Source organism: Merops nubicus, unplaced genomic scaffold, assembly GCF_000691845.1.
Source record: "Merops nubicus isolate BGI_N331 unplaced genomic scaffold, ASM69184v1 scaffold37992, whole genome shotgun sequence".
NCBI classification, from domain to species: domain Eukaryota; kingdom Metazoa; phylum Chordata; class Aves; order Coraciiformes; family Meropidae; genus Merops; species Merops nubicus.
In genome coordinates this window covers 1,748-27,568 of record NW_008592425.1, presented here as the reverse complement: position 1 = coordinate 27,568, position 25,821 = coordinate 1,748, and the positions used below count along the sequence as shown (strand labels likewise).

Here is a 25,821-nt window from a genome sequence, read left to right as displayed (position 1 = left end):
GCCTGCTGAAAGTTATCCTCAGGCCTGCTCAGCAGGGCATGTGAACTAAGGCTCTTCAAAGAGGGAGTGGCTACTTGCAGAACAACTGAAAGAATGGGAAGACTGAGCTGCAGACGTGAAATTCATGAACAGATGGGCACAAGTTTGCAAGTAAGATGAGTTGTTTTGATGCCCTGCAAAATCAAAGACAGGTTGCATCCAGGAAAAGCCCTAATAAGGCTACTGGTGCTGAGTAATTATAACATATGAAGTGACCAGCAAGACCATATCAGTTTAAGCAGGAGGGAAAAAAGAATAGGCAGAATGAGAATTCACATTATGAATCAAAGTAAGAAGTTCAAACTGTTGAAAAATATACTTGTTCTGCAGCCACACAGGTCATAAGTGGCTTCACCTTCCTATTTTTAAGTTCTGAAGTGCAATAATTTTTAGTATAGTGGTTCAATTTCTCAGGGCAGCAGATGGACCATATTTCCATATTTCAGCTTCAAGTAAGTTCTAAGTTTAGAGCAGTGCTAGAGTTCAGCTGTAGCAGAAAACTCAAAAAAAAAAAAAAAAAGGAAAAAAGCCACCTTACCTAGACAAAGTTTTCATAATGACAATTCAGTCTGATTAAAAAAAAAAAAGTAGTAAGACAAGCTGTATTTCTGACTGCCTAAGCTGAAGTTTAAATAGTGGTCTGTCCTAAGCAGATAGGTAAATCAAAGAAAAATCTTGCAGAGAAATAATGCATAAGTTCTAAAGATCCTTAAAGTTCCCACTCTTCATGGGAAACTGAACTAAACCAGGGGTTTAGCTGATGACTGATTCCACCTGCAATGACAGTCTAGTGGATACAGAGATAAAGGGTCACTCATGAATAGCATAAAGGACAGAAGTCAAAGGTCTAGCATTTTTTCCTTTCATCTTTTAAATGCTGGAATTACAGCCATTCACTCAAGCTTTCCCTGCCTACTCTGTTGTTTTCTATCACTGTAGCAATCCTCATTCCGTCATACAGCACACATCCAGAGAAGCTTTGAGATGTCTTCCCCAAATATTAAGCAGTTTTAGATCATGCTAAACAATAACACCACAAAAGTTTAAATAAACACCTAGTAAGGACTACAGCATATGGAGCAGATAGAGAATAATTAAATTAGTGTTGAAGTTTAACATCTTTATTAGGCAACCTTCCTGAAGTAGCTTTCTGCTGCAATAAACTCCTGTTGAATGTTATGTCTGAGCTGGTAAGATATACTTCCAAGAGATTGTAGATATGAACCTTACTGCTAGGAGACCACATGGGTCACTGAGTCCCTGAATCACACATCTGCTGCTTCTTGCTCCATTGTCACTAAGAGACGATTGTTTTACGAGAGCCAGCGCAGAAGAGATGACAGACAATTAAAGCTGCCTCAGACTTCATACAGTGATTAAAGTCACCCAGAAACTCACTGCCACTACTCTGGATCTTTAACCCTGCATTACAGACAGAAATATAAAACATCTCAGATGTGTGGAGAGGGTCCAGCCTCCTGACTGAGAACCAAGACTCACTTCTTTTACTTGGTTATGCATTTCTAGGTGATTGACATCTTTGTGTGGTGTACTCAAGGCACTGAAAACCTTCTCGTGCCTCCCTAACTCCTCTATATTATACCAGGTTTTCATAAGCTCTTCAATTTCTGTATACTACTTAACATTGTATTCCACCTCTGCCTCATTTATTTTCTTCTGTCACTAGAGACCTCCACCTAAAAAAAAAAAATGTAACTTTTGGGGGGCACAAACCACCACATTAACCAAAACATAGAAGTGTGAATAAATTATTTAGAGGGTTTCAAATTCTTAAATATTTGATAAAACCAGAATTATTCTGAAGCAGCTGAGGGCAGAGTTTGGCATAGCTCTCCAGACCTGTCCACTTGAAAAGGTGTAACACCAATAACAACCAGGCGGTAACACATACGTAAATCTGCACTGTAAACTAAAACTGATAGCTTTACTTCCACACAAATTACACTTTATCAGTAAAAGTATTGAATGAAGAAGAGTCAAACAGCTTCCACCTCTTGCTGGAGTTATTACTTACCTGTGCTGCGTGATTACAAAAGCGGAATCGAAGCGATGAGAAAAGGCACCTTTTGCTTACTGTCTATGCCTACCCAAAAAGCAGCAAGCAGGAGCCTAGAACCAGTTCTGGGAGCACTCTGAAGTGCTAGACTCTTATTTTGAAGGCTGTGCTTCACGTACTCTGCCAACTGACTCTAAAGATGCAAAGAGGGAGGATTCTCTACTTTATTACATCCAGTCAGTGTTTGTTTCAAGAATCCATTGGAGTTTTGGTGCCCATTAATTAAATTTCTTAACTGACTGTAACTGAAGTCCAAATCTGTGTACCATCTACTGCATGGTACGAAATGTTGCTATCAAAACCAAATGGATCTCATCAGGTCTGCAGTACATTAAAGCTGTATTCCACCAGTTTCTGGCATAATAGCTTAAAAGAAAAACTGGAAGAATTCCAAACACTTCTACAATTTCAAAATAAGAATAAAAAAGAAACCCCTCTGGTTCTCTTGAGACCTTTTGAGCTACTTAATACAGTACATGGATGCTAAAATTGTGCCTGCATCCAAGTCACAGAAACACTGTATACCCAAAAACAACGCACCCCCAACTTTCTCAGTGCACTATTTGTACATACTTTGGGGTTGAGGGAAAAGAGAGGAAAGAGAGAGTTCTACATCTGGCTTACATCAAACTATCAGATATTCAGTCAGTACTTACACATCCATGTGGTGGCCAGCACTTTGCAACCCATCCCCCATCTCCTTTTCTATTGCACTCCACTCACTGTAGGAAAAACAAACGAGAAACAACATCACACGTGAAGTGTAAGGGAAGTCAATAAGCTGCATCCTGTATATAGTTTCTTTCCAGGTGACACCTGAATGGAATACCTCAAAGTTAGACTTGGTCAAACTGTTTTCTTCTCCTAAGGAGCAACACTGACAATGTGGCAGGGCTATTTACGGCACTCTGTTAAACAATTCTCCCTGACACCTAAACTCATCTTCACAAATAAATTTACTTCGGGATTGTTTCTGAGCAGAAAGAGCCTTGTTGAAATAGCTAAAACTCGATTTCAAAAAGGAAACAAAAAAAGTCCTAGCACTTAAAATAAGAGGGGGGGGGAGGCAGAGAAAAAAAAAAAAAGGGAACTTTCTAAACCAGAATTTGGTGTTATATGCTCATCAAGAAGAAACTAAACTTTCCAGACTCACAACACAGACAGAAGGCTCTCATTCCAAAAACCAGAAGGTGGGATTTGACAAGCATTGTAGTGCTCCCAAAACCATTTGCTGTATGTTGTTTTCTGTTTTCATAGTAGACTGTTTAGTTCTATTCATTAAAAAAAAAAAAAAAAAAATCAGCTTATGACTCATTACTGCAACTGCCTATGCACACTAGGGAGATCATTTAGATAAAGAAGGAAACAGAGCTACCATAAAGATAGCAAGAGACTTGTTCTGGACATTCGAGTACGCACACTGCACTTTCAGTTCTGTTCTCAGCTTTGTGAAACCTTACGAGAGTTCTTAGTTACAAGAATTACATCCACAACTCTTTTTACAAAAAAAAAGGAGGGGGTCCCCTTATATTTCACATAATTTATGTGTAATGCATCTATTCTGTCCTTCGCTTTTTCATAAACATTCCACTCCGCTGATGGTGACATTTGTTTGTCTTTGTGTTATTACAGAACTACACCTAATTTCACTTTAAAACCCCCAATGAGAAAGACATCTGCAATCCATTAACCCAGAGAATTAAATTTAGCACTTGAACAGTGTGTAGAAGCAGGAGGTTTCCCTTAACCAGAAGTTTAGATTCTTTAATTCTCCAGTGACATGGAAAACTTGAGCATGCAATTCACTCACATAAATCAAGAAACAAATGGCAAATTCACTTAAAAAAGGTACTAAAATTGGATATAGCTGTTGATTTTTAACCCTTAAAAGGACGTAGACGCTCTTTCTCTTCAGAGACAACTGCCTGAAAATAGGTAGTAAGTTACCTCCTGAAGAAACAGAATGCCAAGGCAACAACAAAAGCCCCAAGGGTTGGGAATACAAAAAGAAGCCAAAGTCTTCCACAGAGATGAAGCTCAGCAGATCCAGGGACTGCTGTACCCAGAACAGAAATCTTACAAGTAATGCAATAAGAAGTTGTGCAAGGCAGACATTGAAATGTGTCAGATACAGTTTTCAAAAACATAACAACATAAACAACAAACTCTCTCTCTCTCTCTCTATCTCTCTCTCTCTCTCCCCACATCTCTCTGTCTAGGGATATATTTAAAAACTCTATGAACTCTTACCTGAATACTCTTCCATAGTTGCCATGGACTTTATAGACACCATACAGTCGGTCCGCCACCCTCTAAAATATTTTAGAGGCAGATTTTGGTTATCAACATTAAGAGCAATTGCTTTGTGAAAAACCCAAATACAAACTTCAAGCTAAAGACTTAATGTTTTTACACAGGTAAACAAGATTAGGCCTAAATCTAACCTAAGCCTCTACTGAAGGAAAAATCGACAGCATTAAGTTTCAAGACTGAAGTCACAATCAAGGTTATATTGAAAAGTAACATTTCAAGTATTTCTTTGGAATCACTCACATATAGAATATGCCTATGAAGACCACAAACATTCAGTTTTTGATAACCAGATGTAAGGCATAGCCTCCTTTACCCAAATAATGCTGAAGTTATATATACACTTGCTTATTTATCATAAAGATGGCAAGACCAAACTTCATCCTGTCACCAAGACCATAGGGAAAGCTGCACTAAAATTCCAGCAAGTGACTTGATTTTTCCATCCAGCTCAATGAAATGAAGGAAAGGAAATAAGCTATCCATTGCAGAACTTACTGCTCAAGCCAGAGATGTCATTTTAGCTGTTCAGCCATTTAGAGAGTCAGTACCTGCTGCAGCCAGGACTACAATGCTGGCAACAGCCTCAGAAGAAGAGAGAAGCACACCCTGAATCATGACTTGTAACCCTGATAATGCCCTTGTAATTGTGATGTACCACTGAATGAGTTTGAAGTTTGGCAAGAGTTAACCATTTTGGTCTGTCAAAAGAGTAAAAAGGAAACATAAGTAAACTGCCCAACAGATCTCTCACACAAAGAGCAGTATCAGTAGAACATCAGTGATTAATCCTCTCAAGAACTTCAGCTCAGAACAATCCATTACCGCCCTTTATGCCACACAATTTCTATCAAAAATTAAATTCCTGTTGAACATAATAAAAAACAGTATCATGCTCATTATTGGAATTGTAATTTCCCATTTCTTTTGTGACTTTAAAAGAAAAATCTTCCATTTTCAACCCACAGTGTATCTTGGTGCATGACATAATTATTCTTATCATTAGAAAGAACATTATTCATTACAGATTGAAGAACAAGCCAAAACAAGAAGTGTGCTTTGCAGCATGCACGACTCATAGCATAAGCTCTGGAAAAAGAGGTATTATATGTCTGACCAGAAAACTGTGTTTTGGTGCCCTTCCCAGCCCAGACATCCAACAAAAGCAACTTGTCTGCTGAGTAGAGAGAAGCAGACATCTTGATCTTCCTTAAAACACCTCCCTCCGATACGTGACATTCAGGGGAGAGGGCAGATTAGCAACATGCACGTGTTTGCTCCTCCAGTGACTGTCAAACCACCTTCACATTTGGATCTCATTCCCCCCCAAGATCTGTATGACACCAGAGCCCATTCCCCTTGCCATCTCCTGCCCCACACTCCAGAGCCAGACTCTCAGGCAAACTGCTCTTCTTCTAGAGCACATACACCAGTTTTCTTGACTAAACGAGAACTACTGCCTTAGAAATGACTGCTACTATTTGTCATGACACACATGGGACATACTTACAGCTCTGACTCGCAGGAGGTGTGATATGACAGACTGCAGTTCATCGCTGTAGTGTTTGAGCTCGGTGAACCTCCTGGGGGCAGGAAGCAGGGAGTACATCACTAGGCACCCTGAAAGCAAGCGTGCACCCCAGAGAGGGCCGCAGGCGGGGACGGAGCCTGCGGCGCCCTCAGCCGGGATTAGCTGAAGACTCCTACAGAAGTGATTGCAGAGTTTCATTTCCCCAAAGCAAACAACCCAACACTTGCATAACTGTTTGTTTGGGGATTTTTTGTGTAGGTTTTTTTTTTTGGTTTTTTTTTTTTAGGTAAATGATGAAGGTTCAGAATCATTTAAGCAATGAATTTTTATGAAATATAAGTAGTTAACTGAAATGACTACACCATTGCATTATTTTTTTTAATGGGATGTATAAAAGCAAGCATGAATGAATAGGAAAGCTTCAAACAAGTACAAATCCAAAATCTGCTTAGGCATATATATATACTTCCTAATAAAAACGTATCCACCTTTCTGACCTGACAAAGATACTTGGCTTTCAAGCTGCCATCTAGCCAGTTTTAAGCATTGCCTTTCAGAAGTTCCAGGGAGCGTGGACAACTATCACAATTTCTCTAAGGCTAAGCTGTAGGGCAACTGTTCCTGGTTACGCACGACACCCTGCTGAGACCTGTACCTGCACAGGAGTCACGCACAGCTAAAAGCCATCAAATCACTGCACCTTAGCAAGGTACCCGTCAGGTAACCCATCACGAGTGACCCTGTGCAGACTGCTGGCCTGCCACTGCTGAAGGAAGGAGGTGTTGTATCTACCACCCCAGTTAAGCCTTGGTGTTAGTCTAAGTTGACACATTCAGCTCATCCTAATCACCAAGAGGCTCTGCTCAACAGAGGCAGCTGTCAGAGCTTTGCTAGAGCAGAGTCAGAGCAACAGTCACTTCTGCATCCATAAACCCTTCCTACTACACATAAGTCTAACTCACGACCTACTTTAGCACACAAGAACATATTTCATGCAGATGGGAAGCCAGGAACAGCTTCACCTAAATTACTAAACAATGATCTTAAAACAAATAACACAGAACACCACAACTAGAATTAAGGAACGTGAGATTAAGACTAGCCTTCCAGGTTGTGGTACAAGCATAAAAAACAGCTTCATCCCTCCTTCCACCCTAGGCACACAGTCAGGCTTTTTATTTCCAAATAGCTTGCACCCAAGAGGTCTTACTGAAATGAGTCAGGTCACTTGTTCTGGGTGACCAAGGATGAAATTCCAGGGTTTTTCATTTAACACCTCTTCTTCCCCTGCCAGGAAGTCTTCCCCTAAAATATTCTCCTCCTTACATTCAGGAAGTAGAAGCTTTATTACAATTTCTAATATTTTTGATCTCCAAGGAGCATCTTTTATAAGACTATGACACACAGAGGGTTAAAGTACACAAAAAGATTTAAAGGCTAGCAGAGGAACTGTATGGGAAAAATAAATATGGTCATTGATCTGCACAATGGGGTTTAGAGAGCAATCTTTTCAGTTTACACTTTATAAAATATGCACCAGGGCTGCATGTCAGACAGCTGCAGACACGTACAGTGAAGATACTTGAAATAACTGAACTCAAAACAAAAGATTAAAAAGCATGCCTTCAGCCCAGGAAGACTCCCCTTTCCACTCCAGAAATTTATAATGAAAAGTTCTATTCATCCTGCTTTGTGGCAGTAAAGCTTTTAGGAATGCCATACTCCCCGACAGCAAGAGTCAGGAACCTAAGAGGACTTTCAGTATCCTGGACTCCAGCAGCAATACATCTTGTCCTCATGCCATTTCCTCCTCCATCAAAAAATAAAATCATAATTTTTTAAAAAAATTACTACTCCAGAACCAAGCTGTCTCCTTTTCACTGTCTCAGAGAACCATAAACCAAAGTGATGCTATCTTTTGCCCAATCTTCTGTGAAGGCTGAAAATTCTACAAATGTAATTTTTTCAAGAATTACTGTCTTCCAGGGACTGCTGGTGTTGCAGATGAAAGGTTTATTTCTCAAGTATTTGCTTAAGTTGTACTCATTGCTCATGTAAAAAAATTACATAATTATAAAGCAATTTCCAAACTGAGTTTGGCAAGGCACACAAACGGATGTTTAATTCCCAGTGCATCATAACAGCAGAAGTGTGAAGCAGTTCCACACAATAGTTTTTGCAAGCAGTAGCTGAGGTTTTTCTAACTAGCATTTTTCACTTGGTTTTACTGGTTCTGCAACATTACCAGCAGTCTAGATTAATTGAGCTATTAAGCAGAACTTTAGATGCAAGTGAAGAACAGAGCAGGTCATATTTCTGTAGGATCACCAACAGGTTCCTTCAAAAGCATCTTTCACATTAAAGGCAAAGAAGAAAATTTAATTTATAGTAGAGGCATTCCAGTGCAAGTCATTTACTTGGTGCATTTGGCTCGGCAGGACTCCCTCCTACATCAGGGAGGGCAGAATCGCTTTCCTGTTTGTTGAGGAAGATATTGCGCGAACAGAATTGTTCTCTGAAGAACATGCCACTTGTCCCACTAACTAGACAAAAAAAGGAGACTTTTTTTTTCTTTTTTTCTAAATTTTGCCTTAGGAAAGGATTAACGCTTCCTAAAGAAACCTTTCACCAAGAAGAAAGCTACTGTTTTGATTTAAGTACAGAAAGAGAGCAAGAGGGTGTGTGCCATGAGGCCAAACTGGAGAGCTCTGCAGTAGATACCAATTTACCTCTTAAATACCAGAATACCACATTTTTATCACCATATAATTCCCTCATTAAAGATATTAATTGCTTCCTGGGGGATGAGGTTTAGTTTCCAGTCTGCATTTGACTCCTTGAGCAGCACTGTTTCAGCTGTGTAAATCTCCTCAGGTTGCTCTAAGCTGAAGGGTGCAGCTGCACAGGACCCCGAGGCAACCCAGACTGGGAGTTACAGCTGCTCTTCACCTGAACCCTGCCTGGTCCAGGAACATAAAAGCCTACACTCACAGCAGTCAGAGCTTCTGTTTTGGCAAGGTGAGCTTGCTGAACCCACTTCACCACCCAGTCCCATGAGCACCAAATGTAATGCAGGGAGGCAAGGCAGGAGATTCCAGGCAGCTGGAGCTAGGTGTGCTGGGCAGAGCAAGGCACCATTCCTCCTGTTAGGGCCACACATGCTTTGCTAAAACGCTCTGCCAGAACTAAAAGAAATACAAGTTACGCTCAGCAGTTATTTATTAAAAACCTGGTATCCAAAAGTTCATTTTGGAAGCTATGTAGCTGGCAGAATACAATAGAAAGCACATGTCATATCTCTTAAGGGCTGCGAAGTCTCTTTTGGGAGAGACATATTAGGGACTGGTTTTGATATAAACCCTTCCTCATATTTTCCTTGTATTAATCCTCCTCCTGCTTTTTACCAAGCCACTTCTCACAACAGCTCTCCTTCCACAAGCATTACGTTACCTCAAAAGATAACAGTATATTCTCATCTTGGTCTTGCCCACCTATGCCTACAGGCAGACTGCTGGCAGTTTCTTTGCCCTGAAATCAGGAAAAGCTAATTCCTTCTAGCCACAGAGGAAGATGATGGAGGATGAAGCACTCGAACAAGGGGCCAATTTCATTTGTAGCTACTGAGAGAATTGCTGTCTTGATCTCATTCCTGAATGTTATCTTTTATATCAAATCTAAACATTTCCTTGGTGTCACAGAAGGCTGCAAAAGCAAACACAGTCAAAAAGGAGGGACTGGATCAAGTCACAGATAAGTCTATAAAGAGGTTTGGAAAGGTAAGTGCCCTCTAACATCCTTAATACCATATCCAAAGGTGTTAGGAAGTAAGAAATAGAACAGACAAGAGCAAACAGCCAGGCACATGGACTCTCCTCAAACAGCATTTCCTGTTGCCACTATTGGCCAGCAGATGAACCCAGAAGAGGACTTCATACAGGTCTCTGTTGCTCATTGATGGCAAACACCATCACTTCTCAAACATTAGTGTGCAGCCGTAAGGTCAACTACAGCAGAAACTCTCGTTTTACCCTCCTCACTTCACCTCGGGTATGGTGAACCTTCCACTACACACCCTTACACTTCTGACCATTATTTTTATCCATCAGATTGCTCTGCTGCCTGTCCCAGAGCTTCCTAAACTGTAACAGAGCTGAACGGACCTCTGGACTTCCAAAAGCATCTGTAAAAATTGGCAGCTTGGAGAGAACTACAAACTGCAACACCAGGGTGCATGCAACCAGAATTGTACATGAGCAGATTTTTGGAAAGACCTACTATTAATCTGTACTCCGTTCACACTTGGAAAGATTTCTTTGCCAATAAATATTAAAAAGTTCTTTTCTGGGTCTGTTTTCGTTGGGTTCTTTTCCCCCCTCCTTTAAATCTAGAGAAAACGAAGGACTCATTTTGCACAAGGTGATGGCATTTTTCTGAATGTGTCTTACTCCTAGAAACAGGATCTATCAAACATTTTCACATTATCTGCTTACTGGGATTCTGTCGAGAGCTGAAGTGCAGAAAGAGAATTTTTCTTTTCTGAATTTGTTCTAAGGAGTTAGAATATCCTGTCACCTGAAGTTACAAGTGTAACTGAAAAAGGGAAAGGCAGGGAAGAAGGATGTGGAATCTTACTTGTCTGGGTTTTTCACTCTGAATGTTGCATTAAGAGCTTTTAATCTGGAATCTGCCTGAAAAAAGGGGAAAAAGAACTTTGTTAATTTAATGCAATTAAATTCCAGTAACAAAACTCTCAGCTTTCTGGCATCACTATTAATAAAAAAAACCAAATCCTTGCCTTCCTGGAATATTTAACACTACCTGTCCTGTATGGCAGATTTTTAAATTAAAAAGTAAAAAAAATAAGCTATTTTTGTGAACTAGGACATAAACAGTATCCACTAAAATTAAGCTGGTATAATCCAAGCCCCACAAAAATAGTCCCTTCTTAAAACACTACACAAATCATGGAGTTAAGATACACAGCCCTACATTCTTTTTAGATGAAGCAATTAGGTAACATAAGACCATATGGACAAACTATTTTATATTTTTCAAACCAAATAAAACCAGTGGTAGAATGACTTCTACATGCTCTTTATTACTAGGAACAGTTCTCCAGTGAAATCAAATTCTTATATATGGTGTTCTCTTATTTTATGATTTGCTTCACAGAAAATATGTAATTTGTATATCAGAATAGAGGTACTTTGAATACCATGTTCTTTTCTATATCATAGCATATATAAATCTCTACAGAAGAAAGTTCAATACCTAATTAAAATGTAATTGGTTTCTTTACATTTTGAGATGTTGGTTTACCAGCGACTGCAACAGCAGTATGGAATCCCTCTAAGGAGTTTGTGGGTATTTTTTTTTAGTTTAATTAGACACTAAATTGTGTAACAGGTATTTACTCTCATAAGACTAACACTGATGAGACATCCTAGCCTCACCCACAGAGGTCCCACACTGGCACAACTTTTTCACTTCTAAATGGCATTTTACACACATCCACTCACGGCTCACCTGTACTGCACGAAACCTCCAGCTCGGGGAAAATGGCTGGAGTTTACTTTTGATCAAAACACTTCCCTCTTCAGTGAAAGAATAATAAATGAACACATCTTGTGAGGTGTGTTCAGATCTCCTATAGCATTCTCTCTTAGATAACAGACTGTGCCACAACTGCTAGCAGAAGTTATTTCAGCAGTATTTGTTAATGCTGGTATATGATACAGGAGTAGTTTGTGCACTGCTGCAGCCAACTTGGAGCTTGAAAAGCTATTTTGAATTTGACAGTGAAGGGAACAGAGTGTTCTCCCAAACCAAAAACAGAGTCCTTCCTTTATGGTCCTTCCAATAACTTCTACAGATAAGACAGGCACAGTTTCAAACTATTCCATCTCCCACTGCCTTGGGGCTGAGCAGAAGATATCAATGTTTGAATGTCACTGCAAGATCCTTTCACCTGGAATCACCTCTGTATCTGGAGGGCATTTAGGAAAGCATTCAAGTTGAGGGCAAAGCAGTTTCTTTCCTGCGGGTAGGATGAGAGGCACTGATGGAAATCTTGCTAACTATAGCTGTCCTCCTTCCAATCCCTGAACCACCAATAAAAAACAACCCACAAACCAAAAGGTTAAAGTGAAAAACCTGTATGACCAAGCTTGACCAATATTGAAAGAAAACAGGTTCATTGTTACAGCTATGTCCAGCACTCTTCCAAGAATATCTTGCAAAGGGAGGACATGAGCAGCATGGAGAAGCATGTCCAGCACGGCACAAAGAACACAAAACACTGCAGTAACTCCAGCTCCCAAAGTCTTTTATGTCTATTCAGAGTGCTCCACAGGGTTGCATGGCCTTGGATCTCCACTGCTTCAGCCTCACACGTCACTTTACAAGTCAGTTAAATTTCAGGTTATTGAGATGCACCTAGATGTACTCCTCACATTCTCCAACAGTACAAACACTACCTAGATACACTAACATTAAATCAGAACCCTTCCCTCTATGTAGCTGCTTCACAAAATACTGCATTCAGGCCCAAATAGCAGACACCAAAGCCAGCAGAGTTTGCTGGGACAGCATGCACATTCAACAGGTTTACACTCAAAAAGGATCACTTCCTACATTACAGTTACAGAGCAAGTTTCTGCCTTTTGGTACAGACACATGTAGTGCTCTGCAGGAAGAGTTCAGTAAGTACACAAGTGCATTCAGGCAGGAACCAAGATCCTCCCAACACTCCAGCATATAAGCAGGGTTATTTCCTTCTTGCTGTTAACAGCACAGTAACTCCCACACACCACTTTAGAGAGTTTGCAAGAATGAAGCTATGCTGTTAGAAAAATGTCTGTCCAGTCTTAAGCCTGAATTAAGACAAATATGCACAAGCTTTTTAGCTATGAACTCCCCATCGAATGAGGCACAGTCAAGGAGTTTTCAAACATTTAATTCCTACAGTGATCCTGTAATCATTTAGGTAAAGAATTTTCTCCTTCCTAAAGGAAGAGTTAAAATCCCAAGTGACAAATCCCTTAAAGAACAAAATTAGAGTGCTGGGGGTGTGAGGGAGGAAAGGCATGATTTAATGATACAGTTGGCAGTATAAACAAAGTCTCCAACATCAACATTCAACTCTAACATGCTACACTGCATTAATGCCCAATTTAAGGTTTAATCAGCCCAGTTCAAACCCTTTGGGACAAAAGACACATCCTGCTTTAATGCATCAGCAGCACACACAGCAGCAGTATGTAAACCAGTGGTCTGATTCTAGTCTAAGTCACGCAGCGAATAGAGTTTTGTCCTCCAGTGTAATGTTAAATCATCTCCAAGCTTGAGGGGTTTATACTTCAGAAGTTGAATAAAGGTAATATGCTTTTCCCCATGCTTTTGCAAAAAGTTACTTTTCTCCATGAGGAAACAAGAACTGCAAAAGGGAAACTACACACACAATCAAATCTAGAAGGAAAGCAGGACTTGCTCATCTCTCATTTAATCTAAAGTACAGTTTCAGCTAAGCAAATATTCACAGCATTCTGCTGAGAGTTTTCTTTCATACACACACTGCTGTGTGCACCCCTGAACATGCCCTGCCAGTACAAACTTTCTGAACTACTGTGAGTGTAAGCTGAAACAAAGATGTGTTGACTAGACAAATACAGCTCGAAAACTTTACATACTTGGTATTATGAATACTAGCAATATGCAAGCCTACCAACATGGAAGACAGTTATTGACAACTTAAGTTATCAAGATTAAGTGTCAGTATCCACGGCCCTTGGACATTGAGGATAAAAGCATCAGTGATTTTCTTCATCTCGCCCTGTTCAGAGTAATTCAGAAATCACCTAGTTTTCAGGTTTGCTTTCATGAGAGTTGATCAGGTTACAATGAAACGAAAGCTGAGTATTGGTCTCCATACAGTACCTTGTCCAAGCACAGCCCAGCAATCCATCAGTTTCTCACAGGTTCTTGCCCTGTACAGGCACAGAACCTGTGATCATTTATTCCTGCAAGACTTCCACCAGTCTACCCAGCTGCAAATTCACTGTTGTTAATGGGGATAGTACTTCTCCTAGACACATTCTGTTAAACAGTTAAGGGGCACCAAACCCATCTGTCATAGTCTCTTTCAAAGCTCATCCCTGTAGCCAAGTCCTATAATTCAGATCCCTTTACTTGCCTTTTTTTTTTTTTGACACCTTCCACCTCTTACCAGGCTAAATCTGATACCCACCTATCTTTAAAGCAACGCTAAACTAAACTGACAACATACAGGAGCACTGCTATGGGCTCAGGTTCATTAGTTTTAAAGCATGTAAGGATCAAAACTTTACATCACTAGAAGAATTACAAGGCTGACCATCAAACATAGGCACATATTAACAAGTCTGCTAAAGAATTTAACAACTCTAGTCTTACCTATGACATGCTAAGACCACCACCAGGTTTTGTAGTTAAAAGTATACATGAAGCCATGCCTTTAGCTGATTCTAACAGCAAGCAGCTCTTCATAAACAGCCCAGTGGTCATGATACAACTACAGTAATTACCTTTAACTGAAATCCAGTCTCATTCACTATTTCTTTCCATCCACTTTCCTAAAGATACAGAAAAAGAACATTCAGTTAGAGTGATTTAAAAGCGGCACAGCTTCTGCAAGTCCCTGTATCAGAAGAGGTTCTCCAGTAAGCCTGGGTTCCGTCACAGCTACTCTCCCCATGTCTTTTCAAGAATCTGGGTTAAGAAGAAGATACTTGCACACTAACAGACCCCAAAAAACTCTCACCTCTTCACTACTCAATTACCTCATTCTATCAAGCGGGGGCAGAAGCCACACAGCTTTGTCAAAAGAATTAGCTCAGCTCTTTAGAAAAAAGGGTAGTTATCAATTACCTCTTAATTATGGGCAGCTCCAAGGACCTTTGCTGCCTGAGGCAGAGAACACACAGAGACCACAGAGGTGACAACTGTTCACAGTGCACATGCAGTCACCTCACTCCTGTAGTGGTTGACTGTCCACTGTTTTCAGTTCCCACACACTGGTTCACCTACACGCTATATGGTGCTGTGGTAAACCTATCTGCTCAAGGCACTATCTGGGAATCCCTCATTGAAGCACAGAAAAAGTGAAACATCCAACTTCTCCTGAAGCTGAGAACTACAGCATGCAATGCTTTAGCTGACAACTGGATCACAACTTTCGTGATAACATGACACATATGAATGGATCATGACTCAAACTGCAAAGCCAAAGAAACCATGGACATCCAAAAACTAAATTGGAAGCCAGTACTGCCTTTGCAGCCAGCAGTGTAGCATGATAACTATTTCAGCTTTAGTCCTACGGAAGCTTTCCCAACCAACACATGTTAAGTTCCCAATGTGCTGTTCCAAAGAGGTGGAAATTCTCTCTTAAGAGCCTTAAAACTAGACTGGAAAAAAGTCATAAAGTACATCAGAAGGCCAATTGTTCAACTGCAGTGGGTTGTTAAGAGCTTTTAGTTGGATAAGCCTTTTCCACCTCAAGTTTATTCATGTTGTCTGTCCTTCTAGACACAGAACAAGCTATAGGTCAATGGGAGGGAAGAAAAGCAAAAGGACATTATCTTAAATACATTCTATAGTGATTATGTATTTAAAAAGCACATCACTTTACCTGTGTTAAAAATGAATAAAAGATTTTGTCTTGGCAAAGAACAGGATGTGAAGCCACACGTAACAAGAAGTTTTCCAAACCAATTCTTCTTCTTTCCACAAAATCTGGATCCATATTATCTGCTGATAGCTTATGCCAAACAAAGTCAGCCTATTTAAACAGAAGAGTGTCAACAGTAAATAAATAACAAACAATACAAAGAAAGCTGCAGCCTCAGCTTCCTTACCCTTTTTTCTGGCAGAGGTGGAACAACAATATGTGGATAGGTAACCGACAAATAATTCCTCAACAATTCGAATTCACTGTAGCGTCGCCATAGGGAGTCCACTGGGGCACACTGTCCCTCACCCTGGGACTCAACAGCTCTGAAAGATAACACACCAAATTTGAGCATTAGTCAGTTATCACCTTCTTCTTCATATCATCAGTACAATTATAGCAAAGGCCCTAGAAATAGCTACCCAGTAATGATTACTGTATAACTTGCACATAATCTAAAGTACCCTGAATTAATTTCATGCATATACACTTCATTTTAAAATATTTATAGTTTCTGCCTGATAGCACTCAAATTTTTTTAGGAACATGGGAAAACAACACTTTTTCCATCACACCACGAACAGGTAAGTCACAATCAAATAGTCACACAAGTGATTTAGTTCATGTTACTACAGAATTAGACGTATTTCTGTTGGACTAGACTTAAGCTTCAAGTCAGCATGATTTCATGAGCAGCTGAAGGATACAGGGTGTTACAAGAAGGAATTTACTATTGAATTTAATATTTACTATTCAGTGCAAAAATCTTCAATTCAGAGAATAAAGTATCTTGCCTGCAACAGCTAGAATAGTTAATAATATAACTTACAAATATTTTAAAAATATAAACGGTATTTTTAGAAAACCATAGCAAACTTCAAAGCACTTCAGGGTTTTTTTGTTCAAAATGATCTTTTTTTATTTACAGACCAAGAAGATGCAGTCTAAAAAACCAGCTAAAAATAAAGTAAGCAAGAACAAAATTGATGCATCTGAAAAATTTGTTGAAAACTTAAAGCCAACATTACCTAGCAAGGTATTAAAGGATTTTCTGTTACTATTAAAGGAGAAATCACAGAATACTACAGGATTGAGAGGTAATACAAAAACTTAAAAACAAAATCATTCTTCACACAAGACATTTAAAGAAACGTAAATACTTTGCAATGTCATAAAATAAGCATCAAGTCAATAACACTTCTCAGCAGTCAGCACATGGCAGAATGAACACAGAGAATTCACAGGCACTTAGCAGAAGCCACTAATGTCTATGTCTACTTTAGTTCTTCTATTAAGTAACTAATTAGCACAAAAAGCACTGGCACTAACCTACATGAAGCAGTACTATGTTACGAGATTACCACAGATTAGTTGAGGCTGGAAGGGACCTCTGCACATCTGTAATCCAACTCCCTTGCTCAAGGCAGGCTGCTCAGAGCCATGTCCAGTTGGGTTTTGAGTATCTCCAATGACAGAGGCTCTACCACCACACTGGGCAACCCATTTTCTTGCCCTCTCTGTCATCCCAGAAAGAATCTGACTCCACCTTCTTCACCTCCAGGTGACTGATACACATTGCTAAGACCCCCTGAGCTGTGTCTCTGTTTTGCCAATGACCAGGCCCAACAAGAATGATACAGCCAGCATAAAGAGAATCCAATACACAGACTGTATTGTAGACAAAAACATTATGATATGAATGATCGCTGGGGGTACAAACAGGTCAATCAGCTGGTACATAAACGACGCCACCCCCAACAACCCCACAAAAGACATGACTTGGCCCACAACAGGTGGTACAGAGACCCGAGGGTTCCCATAGTTGGCATGGGAAACAGCCAAACCAGCCAGTCAAATACATGAGAAAAAGGTGCCCACACTCTCACCTGATCCGCCCGCATTCACAAAGGCCTAAACAGACCAGGGCCCAGCTCCAGGGAGAGTCAGGAGGTCTGCCCTGAACCAGGAAGCTCTGGGGAGTGCACTCCACAGACAGACACTCCTGACTCCCTGCCAGTGGTCCCAGCTTTTATCCCCAAGCAGACACCTGACCTTTGTCAGCTCACTGCGGGACCCCTGGGGCTCATTTCCCTTCTGGCTCTCCCTGCAGGGCCGGCTGCACCCTGGGGGGAAGCTATAAGGCAAACTCACCTCCTCTGTATGAAGGGCTGTGGGAATCACCCATATGTCAACCTTAATTCGGGGCTCAGGGTTCAGACCCCAGCATTTCAGTCTCTCAGAGGCTGAACAACCCCAGCTCTCACAGCCTCTCCCTGCACATCAGACACTCCAAGCCCATTATCATCTTCATGGTCCTTCACTGGACTTGCTTCAGTATGTCAACATCTTCCTTGTACTGAGGAGCATGACACTGGGCACAGAAGTTGGGAACTACAAGTACTCACTCACACGGTACTCACTAGAACATGGTACTATGTTATTTCTTCCAGCAGAATTCAGACTTTATACTTCCTGAATTCATAAGAACTTACTTGAGTAAATTTTTAAACCATTTAAATAGCATACAGATTATTGACTTTTTTACGCTACTCTTAACCTACAAGGTTGGGTTTCTAAAGACCTTACTGAAAGCCAAACAATCCCTCTCCAGAGCGGCCCAAATTATTCAATACACTTAAACAAAATACAAGAAGCCTTTGTCATCCATTTCTGAACTCTTATTGGAGAGGAAAAGCCTTGCTATATACTCTTGTTAAGATTTTTTTTTTTAAAGCACGGTTACATCTTGAAGGTTGAAGTAATTTAATACAGAATTATGCAAAAGGAATTTTTTTAAATGAGTAAAGCAGAACATTTTCTGTGTATCTATCTGTGCTTTGTAGAGAAGACATTATTCCAGGTGACTGAATTCATAGGGAAAAAAAAAAAAAAAAAAAAAAACACCAAATCACATGAGGGAAGAAAAAGGGATGTATTCATCAGCATTCAACACAAACTGCTGCAGATAAAAACTGTTTGAGACTGACCTGAGAGAAAAGCACATGGCTGACAGTCACTACATAGCACTGCACACATCCCACAGAACTGGTCCCTGTTAGAGTATTTCATTTCAACGAAGTGGCAACTGCAGCCTCTGAGTTTGGAAGGGGGCAAAGCTCAGCTCAGCTAGGCTGACAGGCCGTGCAGCATTCCGTCCTACAGGAACGTTGCACAACTGAAACATTTCAAGAACACTTCAGCTAAAAGCAGGTATCTAGTGATTGTGTTATTGCTGAGTTGGAGGTAAATTTAAATAGATAAAGAATTAAGCATTATGCCCTGGAAGATCAGATATTTAGTTGAAAGCTGAAGGCTAGTTGAAAGCTGAAGGCACAAACCTTACTCTCCTAGACAAGAAATTCCTCACAGGGTTTGGTAAATCAAGGGTCTGGTCATTCAAGACACTCACATAACAGTACTTCAGAATTCAGGATCCTTTTAATCTCCAGCTTCAGCAGCTATGGGTTTCAAGAGCACTACTTCTGCATGGGTTATTAAGCAAGACTGACACCATCAATGTACCACAGGGTTATGTTGGCCCTGTGTGAAACCATACTACACAAGCAAACATGAACAGGGAGACCAGGACTGCCCTGAGAACCCAGCTGCATCCCAGGAGGACCCACCTGTGCTGCAGAGAGAGATACTGCTGTGCCACAGACCCACACAGAGCTAAGCAGACACTACACAGAGTGAGGCAGCAGGAAGGTTACAGATCCAGACCTCAGGTCTGGAACAAGGAGTTCTTCATCGTAACACAGATGTTCTATCAAGCAAGAAAGAGAGGACTTGGTCCTCTGCTATTAAATGTCTCCATCACTCCTGTGCATAACCACTTCCTGGGCACAGCAAATGCAACCCTGGGACTGGCACAGGAGTTGTGTTTAACAAGCTCTTCTTTCCAGTTTTGATTTTTGTGTTACAGGAGAGTTTCATTATTTGATTTTATTTTTTTAAATTTAACTGAAGTTTAAGACTGCTTGCCTCACCTCATAACTAGAGGCAGGTTAGGTGTGCACACACTACTGACAGTTCATGGCAGCCTAACACATTTCAGACATACAGTAGAGTTACAGAGGCTTGAGAAGTTACCACCAAAGGTAAACTGCACAAAAAACAGTTCACATTATTCTTTAAATATCATTCTTATTTTTCTTGTCAATATGAGCCCCTAAGGAAAAGTACTGCTAACCACAATGATTTTTCATCTCAGCTTATCCTATGGGCTTGCACTGCCATGGGTAACTTCAAATATAAAGTTCTCCACCTCCTGAGTACCAAGTATTTAGAACAGCTCATTTGGCTGTTTCATTCCAACACAGCGTGTGCATAAGTGTTGCCTTCTGCCTCTAACCCAATCAATTCCCAATGCACTGCAAGTCTGACTTTATATTTATCACTTTCTGAATGACTACAGGTCATTCAAATGAGGTCAGCACAGAGAAGAATGAAAAGGAGTTTATCTTTCAAGGAACTTTCTGGTCCAGCTATTCCTACTCAATTTTCAACTACACATCTGTAGAAATACCTCACAAGATGTTCAGAAAGAACTGTCCCAAATTTTGGTAGTATGCATCTGTAAGTAGCCTCAATATAGCATTCTCATACCAAACACAATTACAGTAATTAACACTAGTTGTATAAAGTTTGTCTTCCACAGTTGCTCTGCCTTCACTGCTCCCGCTCTGGGGAGCTCTGTGCCATTCCTCCACATCCCTATTTTTGCCAATTCAGCTGTATCCCATAAAAGTTGATGTGTATTTTTCCTAGAATTCCCAGTTCCTGCAGTCAAGACAGTCACATCATCATTTAGGAAGCTGCAACAGTTTCAACATCACAAGTGTGATAAAAGAACTAAGAACAGTGCTCTGCTACAGACTAACAAGATTAAAAGAAATCAAGAAGAATGTCTTTAGGAATCTATGAAGACACTTTTAAAGTTGTCTGTTTGTGGAATGAACTATACTCTTACTCCTTGGTACAGATTACAGGTTAGAAGAGAGTGCACTTGCAGTTCACTTTCCTATCCTACAAATATTGAAGGGAGGCAAATACACCCATAGGACCATCACATATTTCAGCAGTGTAGCAATCCATTTATAATTTGTAAGGGTCATCACACCATCAGTAATCTGCCATTGCAAAGGGTGACAGCCTTCTGACAAGTGAACATTCCAGTGCAAATTAGGTTCTTAATGCTTTATGTCCATTTTGCAGTTAACTAGAAGCAGCAAAGACCACGTGGAGCCTTAACTGTGCAAAAATTTTCTCAATATGCCTGCTATATCAGCTTTGTATTTGTCAGAATTAACAAGAACACATCAGTTATTTTAAAAAAAAAAAAAAAAATACACACAACACCACACAATAATCTCACGCACAAAAACAGCAAGCAGAAAATTAAATAGGAACTAAAATTTTTAAAACATTGTGTAAAAGTGCATCACTTCAGCAAGGAATGATCACTGCTTTACAGAGAAGCTTAGTTCTATGTCAAAACAAACCACTACTACCCCACAACAGAGATGCAGGCACCCTTCTGCTTGGAGTTTCATACTCACAAGGGGCCTCAGGAACTCAAGGAAGAAGGAAGCAGACTGCCAGAGCAGCCCATGCCACTCACCACACATCTTCCCCAACCACACTGAAGAAGCTAAGGAAGTTTACTGCGTCTAAAGCCTACAGCCAATTTATTCTGACAAAGCAGATCTGTGGACAGCAGGCTAGGCTTCCCTAAGTCTAAGCTAATCAAGCTTTACAACCCTTCCGAGGGGCACACGAGCCTCACATTAAGCCCTGAAGGAAGAGATTCAGTTATTACTAGAGAGCCTTGAAGGTCAAATCTGCCTGTGTAGTTTGTTCTCCTTTAAACAGACAGCATCTGATACAACCTCCTCCGTGTATTCTGTGTTAAGCAGCCTGATGTTATTTCTGCTCTTGGATCATACTTACTTCCTTGATTCTAACATGTATTTATTCTCACTGTCTCAGAAGTGAGAGTGCTGCCTTTTTTGGTTGTGATTGTTGCTTTTATCTTTATATAACACAGTTCTTGTTTGGGGCAAAAAGCAGTCAAGTAAGAGACAAGTAAAGGGAGCCAATGTGACAGCACAACAGATAGACAGACACTTATCCAGAGAAATGCCTGGATGTTCTTCTTTGCCCAACATCCCACTGCAAAAAGCCTCTCGCAGCGATGCTGCCACCACAGTGCCCCTTCTCTGCAGCCTGGACACTCTGCTGCTTCTGCCACTCCAGTCATCTGCTTCAGTTTAGTCACTTTTAGGGGGGGAGACAACATCTCAGGAGGACAGCTGTGTAGTGCCCAACGAAGCTGTGCTTTTTAGATCAACTCACTTGGATAAATCCAAGGTGCATTTTGAAATTACCAATGCTAGTTTAAGATTCCTCCTTACACACAGGCCTTGGTAGAATAAATCTAACCAGAGCCTGCTCTCTGGAACACACAACGCTGCAGAGTTGGATAAAGGGCGGGAGGGAAGCAACAAAGTTTTCTGCAAAGCTGTGGTGGGAAAGCAGTGCACAAGTCTTAGTTATGGGCCCGCATCCACACCACAGCCTTTTAAACGGGGTAATAAGAGTTTGAAAGTGCATGGGTGGATTTGGGACAGGCAAGCAAGATGAGAGAAATCATTCTTTTTAATCACAACAAAAATGTCTCCACCTGGTCACATATGAGACCATAAAATATCACCAATTAAAAGAGCATTTCTCCCCAGGAACTCCGTTCCAGAAAGGAAGTAGAAATCCACAAAGGTACTCATTACACTTAATACCTTCATTACCATCTAATTTTTTAGACCACATTATGAACTCCACCATTAAATGCAAGTATTGCAGACCAGTTTCAATTAAGATTATAATCACTTGTTGACATTCAGTCAAACTCCTCAATTTGTTTTTGGTTTTAAAAACACAATATAATACTTGTACAGTCTGCAGGCAGGAAAACCATATGTTTCCCCTCTAAGTACAGTTTTAACAATGCAAGTTATTCATTGAATGAATCAATGTGCCTAAAAAAAATTAAAAGACAAAATTGAAACCTTCAGTTTTTACATTCATAACTGATGTTATCATAAGTGATTAGAAGATCACATTACTGCACAAGTCATGTTCATTTGCCTTAATTCAAAGTGCCAATGTGAAAACTTTAGTCCATTTAATCAACCTCTTCCTATTTCCCATTTAAAACTAATTATCTTAAATGACCCATTAAACAATTCTGAATGCAATGAAGAGAGAAATGGCTGAAAAATATTAAATTAGACAAGAAGGAAATACACTGGTTTATTTCCTTGTTAAAGCAGTCACCTTTTCAAGGGCAGAAGGAGTAACTTTGCTTTCAGCCTTTGACCTTCACATGTACGAGAGGTGACACTTCCACGCCCCCACAGCAGACAAGGTTCACTCCCTGTGTAGGGGAACCATTTCACAGGGCTGGGCAACTTTTGTCACGAGCCATTCAGAAATGGTCTCTGTATTTAGGCCTCTCAACAGACAGAACAGCAATCACAGAACAATGACGTGCTTGATAAGACACCAAAAGTTACCTGGCATGCTGCATGAGGAAGAAGCAGTTCTCTGGCCAAAGGCTTTTTACAGCCAGGGGATTTTTATTTATTTATTGTACACTGTCACCCAGTGCCATGGTGTAACCCCAGCCAGCAATGAAGCCCAACACAGCCACTCACTCAATCCCCCACAGTGGGATGGGGGAGCAAATCAGAAGGGTAAGAGTGAGAAAATCCAGGGGTTGACAAAGACAGTTGAATAGGTAAAGCAAAAGCCACAAGCAAAGCAAAACAAGGGATTCACCCACCACCTCCCACGGGCAGGCAGGTGTGCAGTCATCTTCAGGAAAGCCAGGCTCCATCACGTGTGGCAGTGACTTAGGAAAACACACACCACCACTCCCAACACCCCCCTTTTTCTTCCCCCAGCTTTATATGCTGAGCGTGACATCATATGACATGAAAAGTCCCTTTGGTCAGTTGGGGTCAGCTGTCCCAGCTGTGTCCCCTCCCAGCTTCTTGTGCACCCCCAACCTCCTCTCTGGTGGGGTGAGGAGCAGAAAGGCCTTGAGTCTGTGTGAGCACTGCTCAGCAATGGCTAAAACACCCCTGAATTATCAACACAGTTTCCAGCACGAATCCAAAACAAAACCCCATACCAGCTACTATGACGAAAATTAACTCTTCCTAAACCAGCATGCCCTGTTTGCTGTACTTTACTACAATTAAAATCTATTAGGTAGGCTAATGTTTCATAGTATTAAGTCAAAATCAGCAGTAAAGTTTTCAACTCCTTGGTCTCCTTTCACCTACTGACTCTCCCCTGTTTAAAGCTTATGCTGATTTCAAACTTTCTTCCTTGCCATTCTGTGATTCTGTGATTCCTTTTTTCCTAATACCTCCTTTGGAGGGAGCAGACAAGTCTTCCCAACACTCAATGACCAAAATCTGCATTTTATTGTTTTATCAGAAGGCAACATACCTCTGTGGGCATTCATTCTGTGCCTCTCCCCAGAAAACATGCCTGGGCTTTTCACCTAGTCCAGGAGACTTTGGGAAAAGAACTCATAAAGGAAAAACTCCTAAAGGCTCATGGTGCAGCATGGCTATTGCTGAACGGCAACTGGCTAGCTACTGATTTCCAAGTCCATTTCTCTTACAGAAACTCTCTTTAGAAGTTCTTACACTTTGGATGGGCAAACCAAAGCCTTATGGGAGAAGCAGGGATCACTCATGTCACCATTAAACCAATGGAAAACTTTCCAAATACCAAAAGCAGAAATAAGCTTAGTAACTTCCTCAGCCATACTGGAGGAGTAATGAGGAAGTACAGCAAGCTAGCCTGTCAAATCACTTCAAAAAGCAAAGACTAGAAGGGCTGGAAACCACGGATCCTGCTATTAATTACCCTGCTACCAGGCTGCACAAAAAAAAAAAAAAAAAAGAAAGAAAAACACACTCTCCTCATCATGCTGTGTGACCACGAGGACCAGGCTAGAGACCTGAAAGTGAGCAGAGACAGCAGCCAAGTTCACTAAACGGAAGTGTCCGACTACTACAGAGGAAATTGTTTACTTTAAAGGAGAACAGGAAAAAAGTTATCCCTGTGTGCACTGTAATTAAAAGCCCATCACCACAAAGCACTCAGAGGTGCTCCGCATTCTGATTAACTTTTACCTCCGTTATGAAAAACAAAAGAGACCAGAAGTCACTATCTCATTTTTTGTTGTTTCATGCAGACTTCAGTACAAGACACAAGCTGCCTGAATTTCTAAGAAGCAAGCAGGTCTGAATTTAAGTGAGCTTCTGGATACTTACAGTACAGAAAGCAAGTGATATGCTGAGCATCTCCAGCTCAAGAAGGAGTACCCAGCTACATATTTAATTTTAAGAATTTGTACTTGCCTTAGTGCCATTTCCCATAAAGAGGTGGAAGTGTTCCTCTGTTCTCAAAGGGAGAATACAAAATCCTCGTTATTTTTCAGTAACTATATAGTTTAACGGAAGCTGGAACAAGCTGCCTTCAAGACTAATTGAACAGGAATAGCTTACCACAAAAATCTAATTAGCTAATGCAGAAGGGTGTAAACCAGGAATAAAGGGCTGGCTTTCAGGAAGCACAACCCCTGGAATTTGGTGAGGCTCTGCAGCCTACAGCAACAGAGTTTGTTTTGTCCCAAAGACACAGACCTACATTGAGGAATAGTATCACTTAAAAAAAAATATCAACACAAGTCACATGAAAAGGTAAGAACAGTCACAAACATTTTCATTTTGAAGAGAAAAAGGAAGCAACACCACCACTTGCATTATGAAAACAGCCTCATCAGCACTAGTGAAACTGTGATGTTAAAAAGTTTAGGTACTCAGCTCCTGCTCTATAATGAATACACAGTGGTTGGAATTGCATCCATCTCGTGTCTCTTTTATTCACCCAGATGCAATTCCTCAACCCAAATTGAAGTTAATTCCTGGACAGCAGTAACAGCACCCCAGTTCACGTCAACATAACACAACTATTATTAAGTGGTCTTCCCTTTAGATTACTATAAACTAGTTTTATTCTTCAGCTACAAAATATCCTATTACCCACAGACAAATTGCTGTGAAGCCCACCTACAGC

The 25,821-nt window shown here is 40.6% G+C and overlaps 1 protein-coding gene across 1 annotated transcript in view; it reads right to left on the bottom strand.

The window, feature by feature from the left end:
* SNX4 (sorting nexin 4) overlaps positions 1-25,821 on the bottom strand; it is a 33,331-nt gene that overhangs the window by 5,892 nt on the left and 1,618 nt on the right. The window contains exons 2-8 of the mRNA XM_008935131.1: positions 15,851-15,989; positions 15,625-15,774; positions 14,519-14,566; positions 10,590-10,645; positions 5,937-6,009; positions 4,367-4,428; positions 2,773-2,838 (exon numbers count right to left, since the gene is read on the bottom strand). Of these exons, the coding sequence (XP_008933379.1) occupies positions 2,773-2,838; positions 4,367-4,428; positions 5,937-6,009; positions 10,590-10,645; positions 14,519-14,566; positions 15,625-15,774; positions 15,851-15,989 (594 nt within the window). The remainder of the gene's footprint in view (positions 1-2,772; positions 2,839-4,366; positions 4,429-5,936; positions 6,010-10,589; positions 10,646-14,518; positions 14,567-15,624; positions 15,775-15,850; positions 15,990-25,821) is intronic.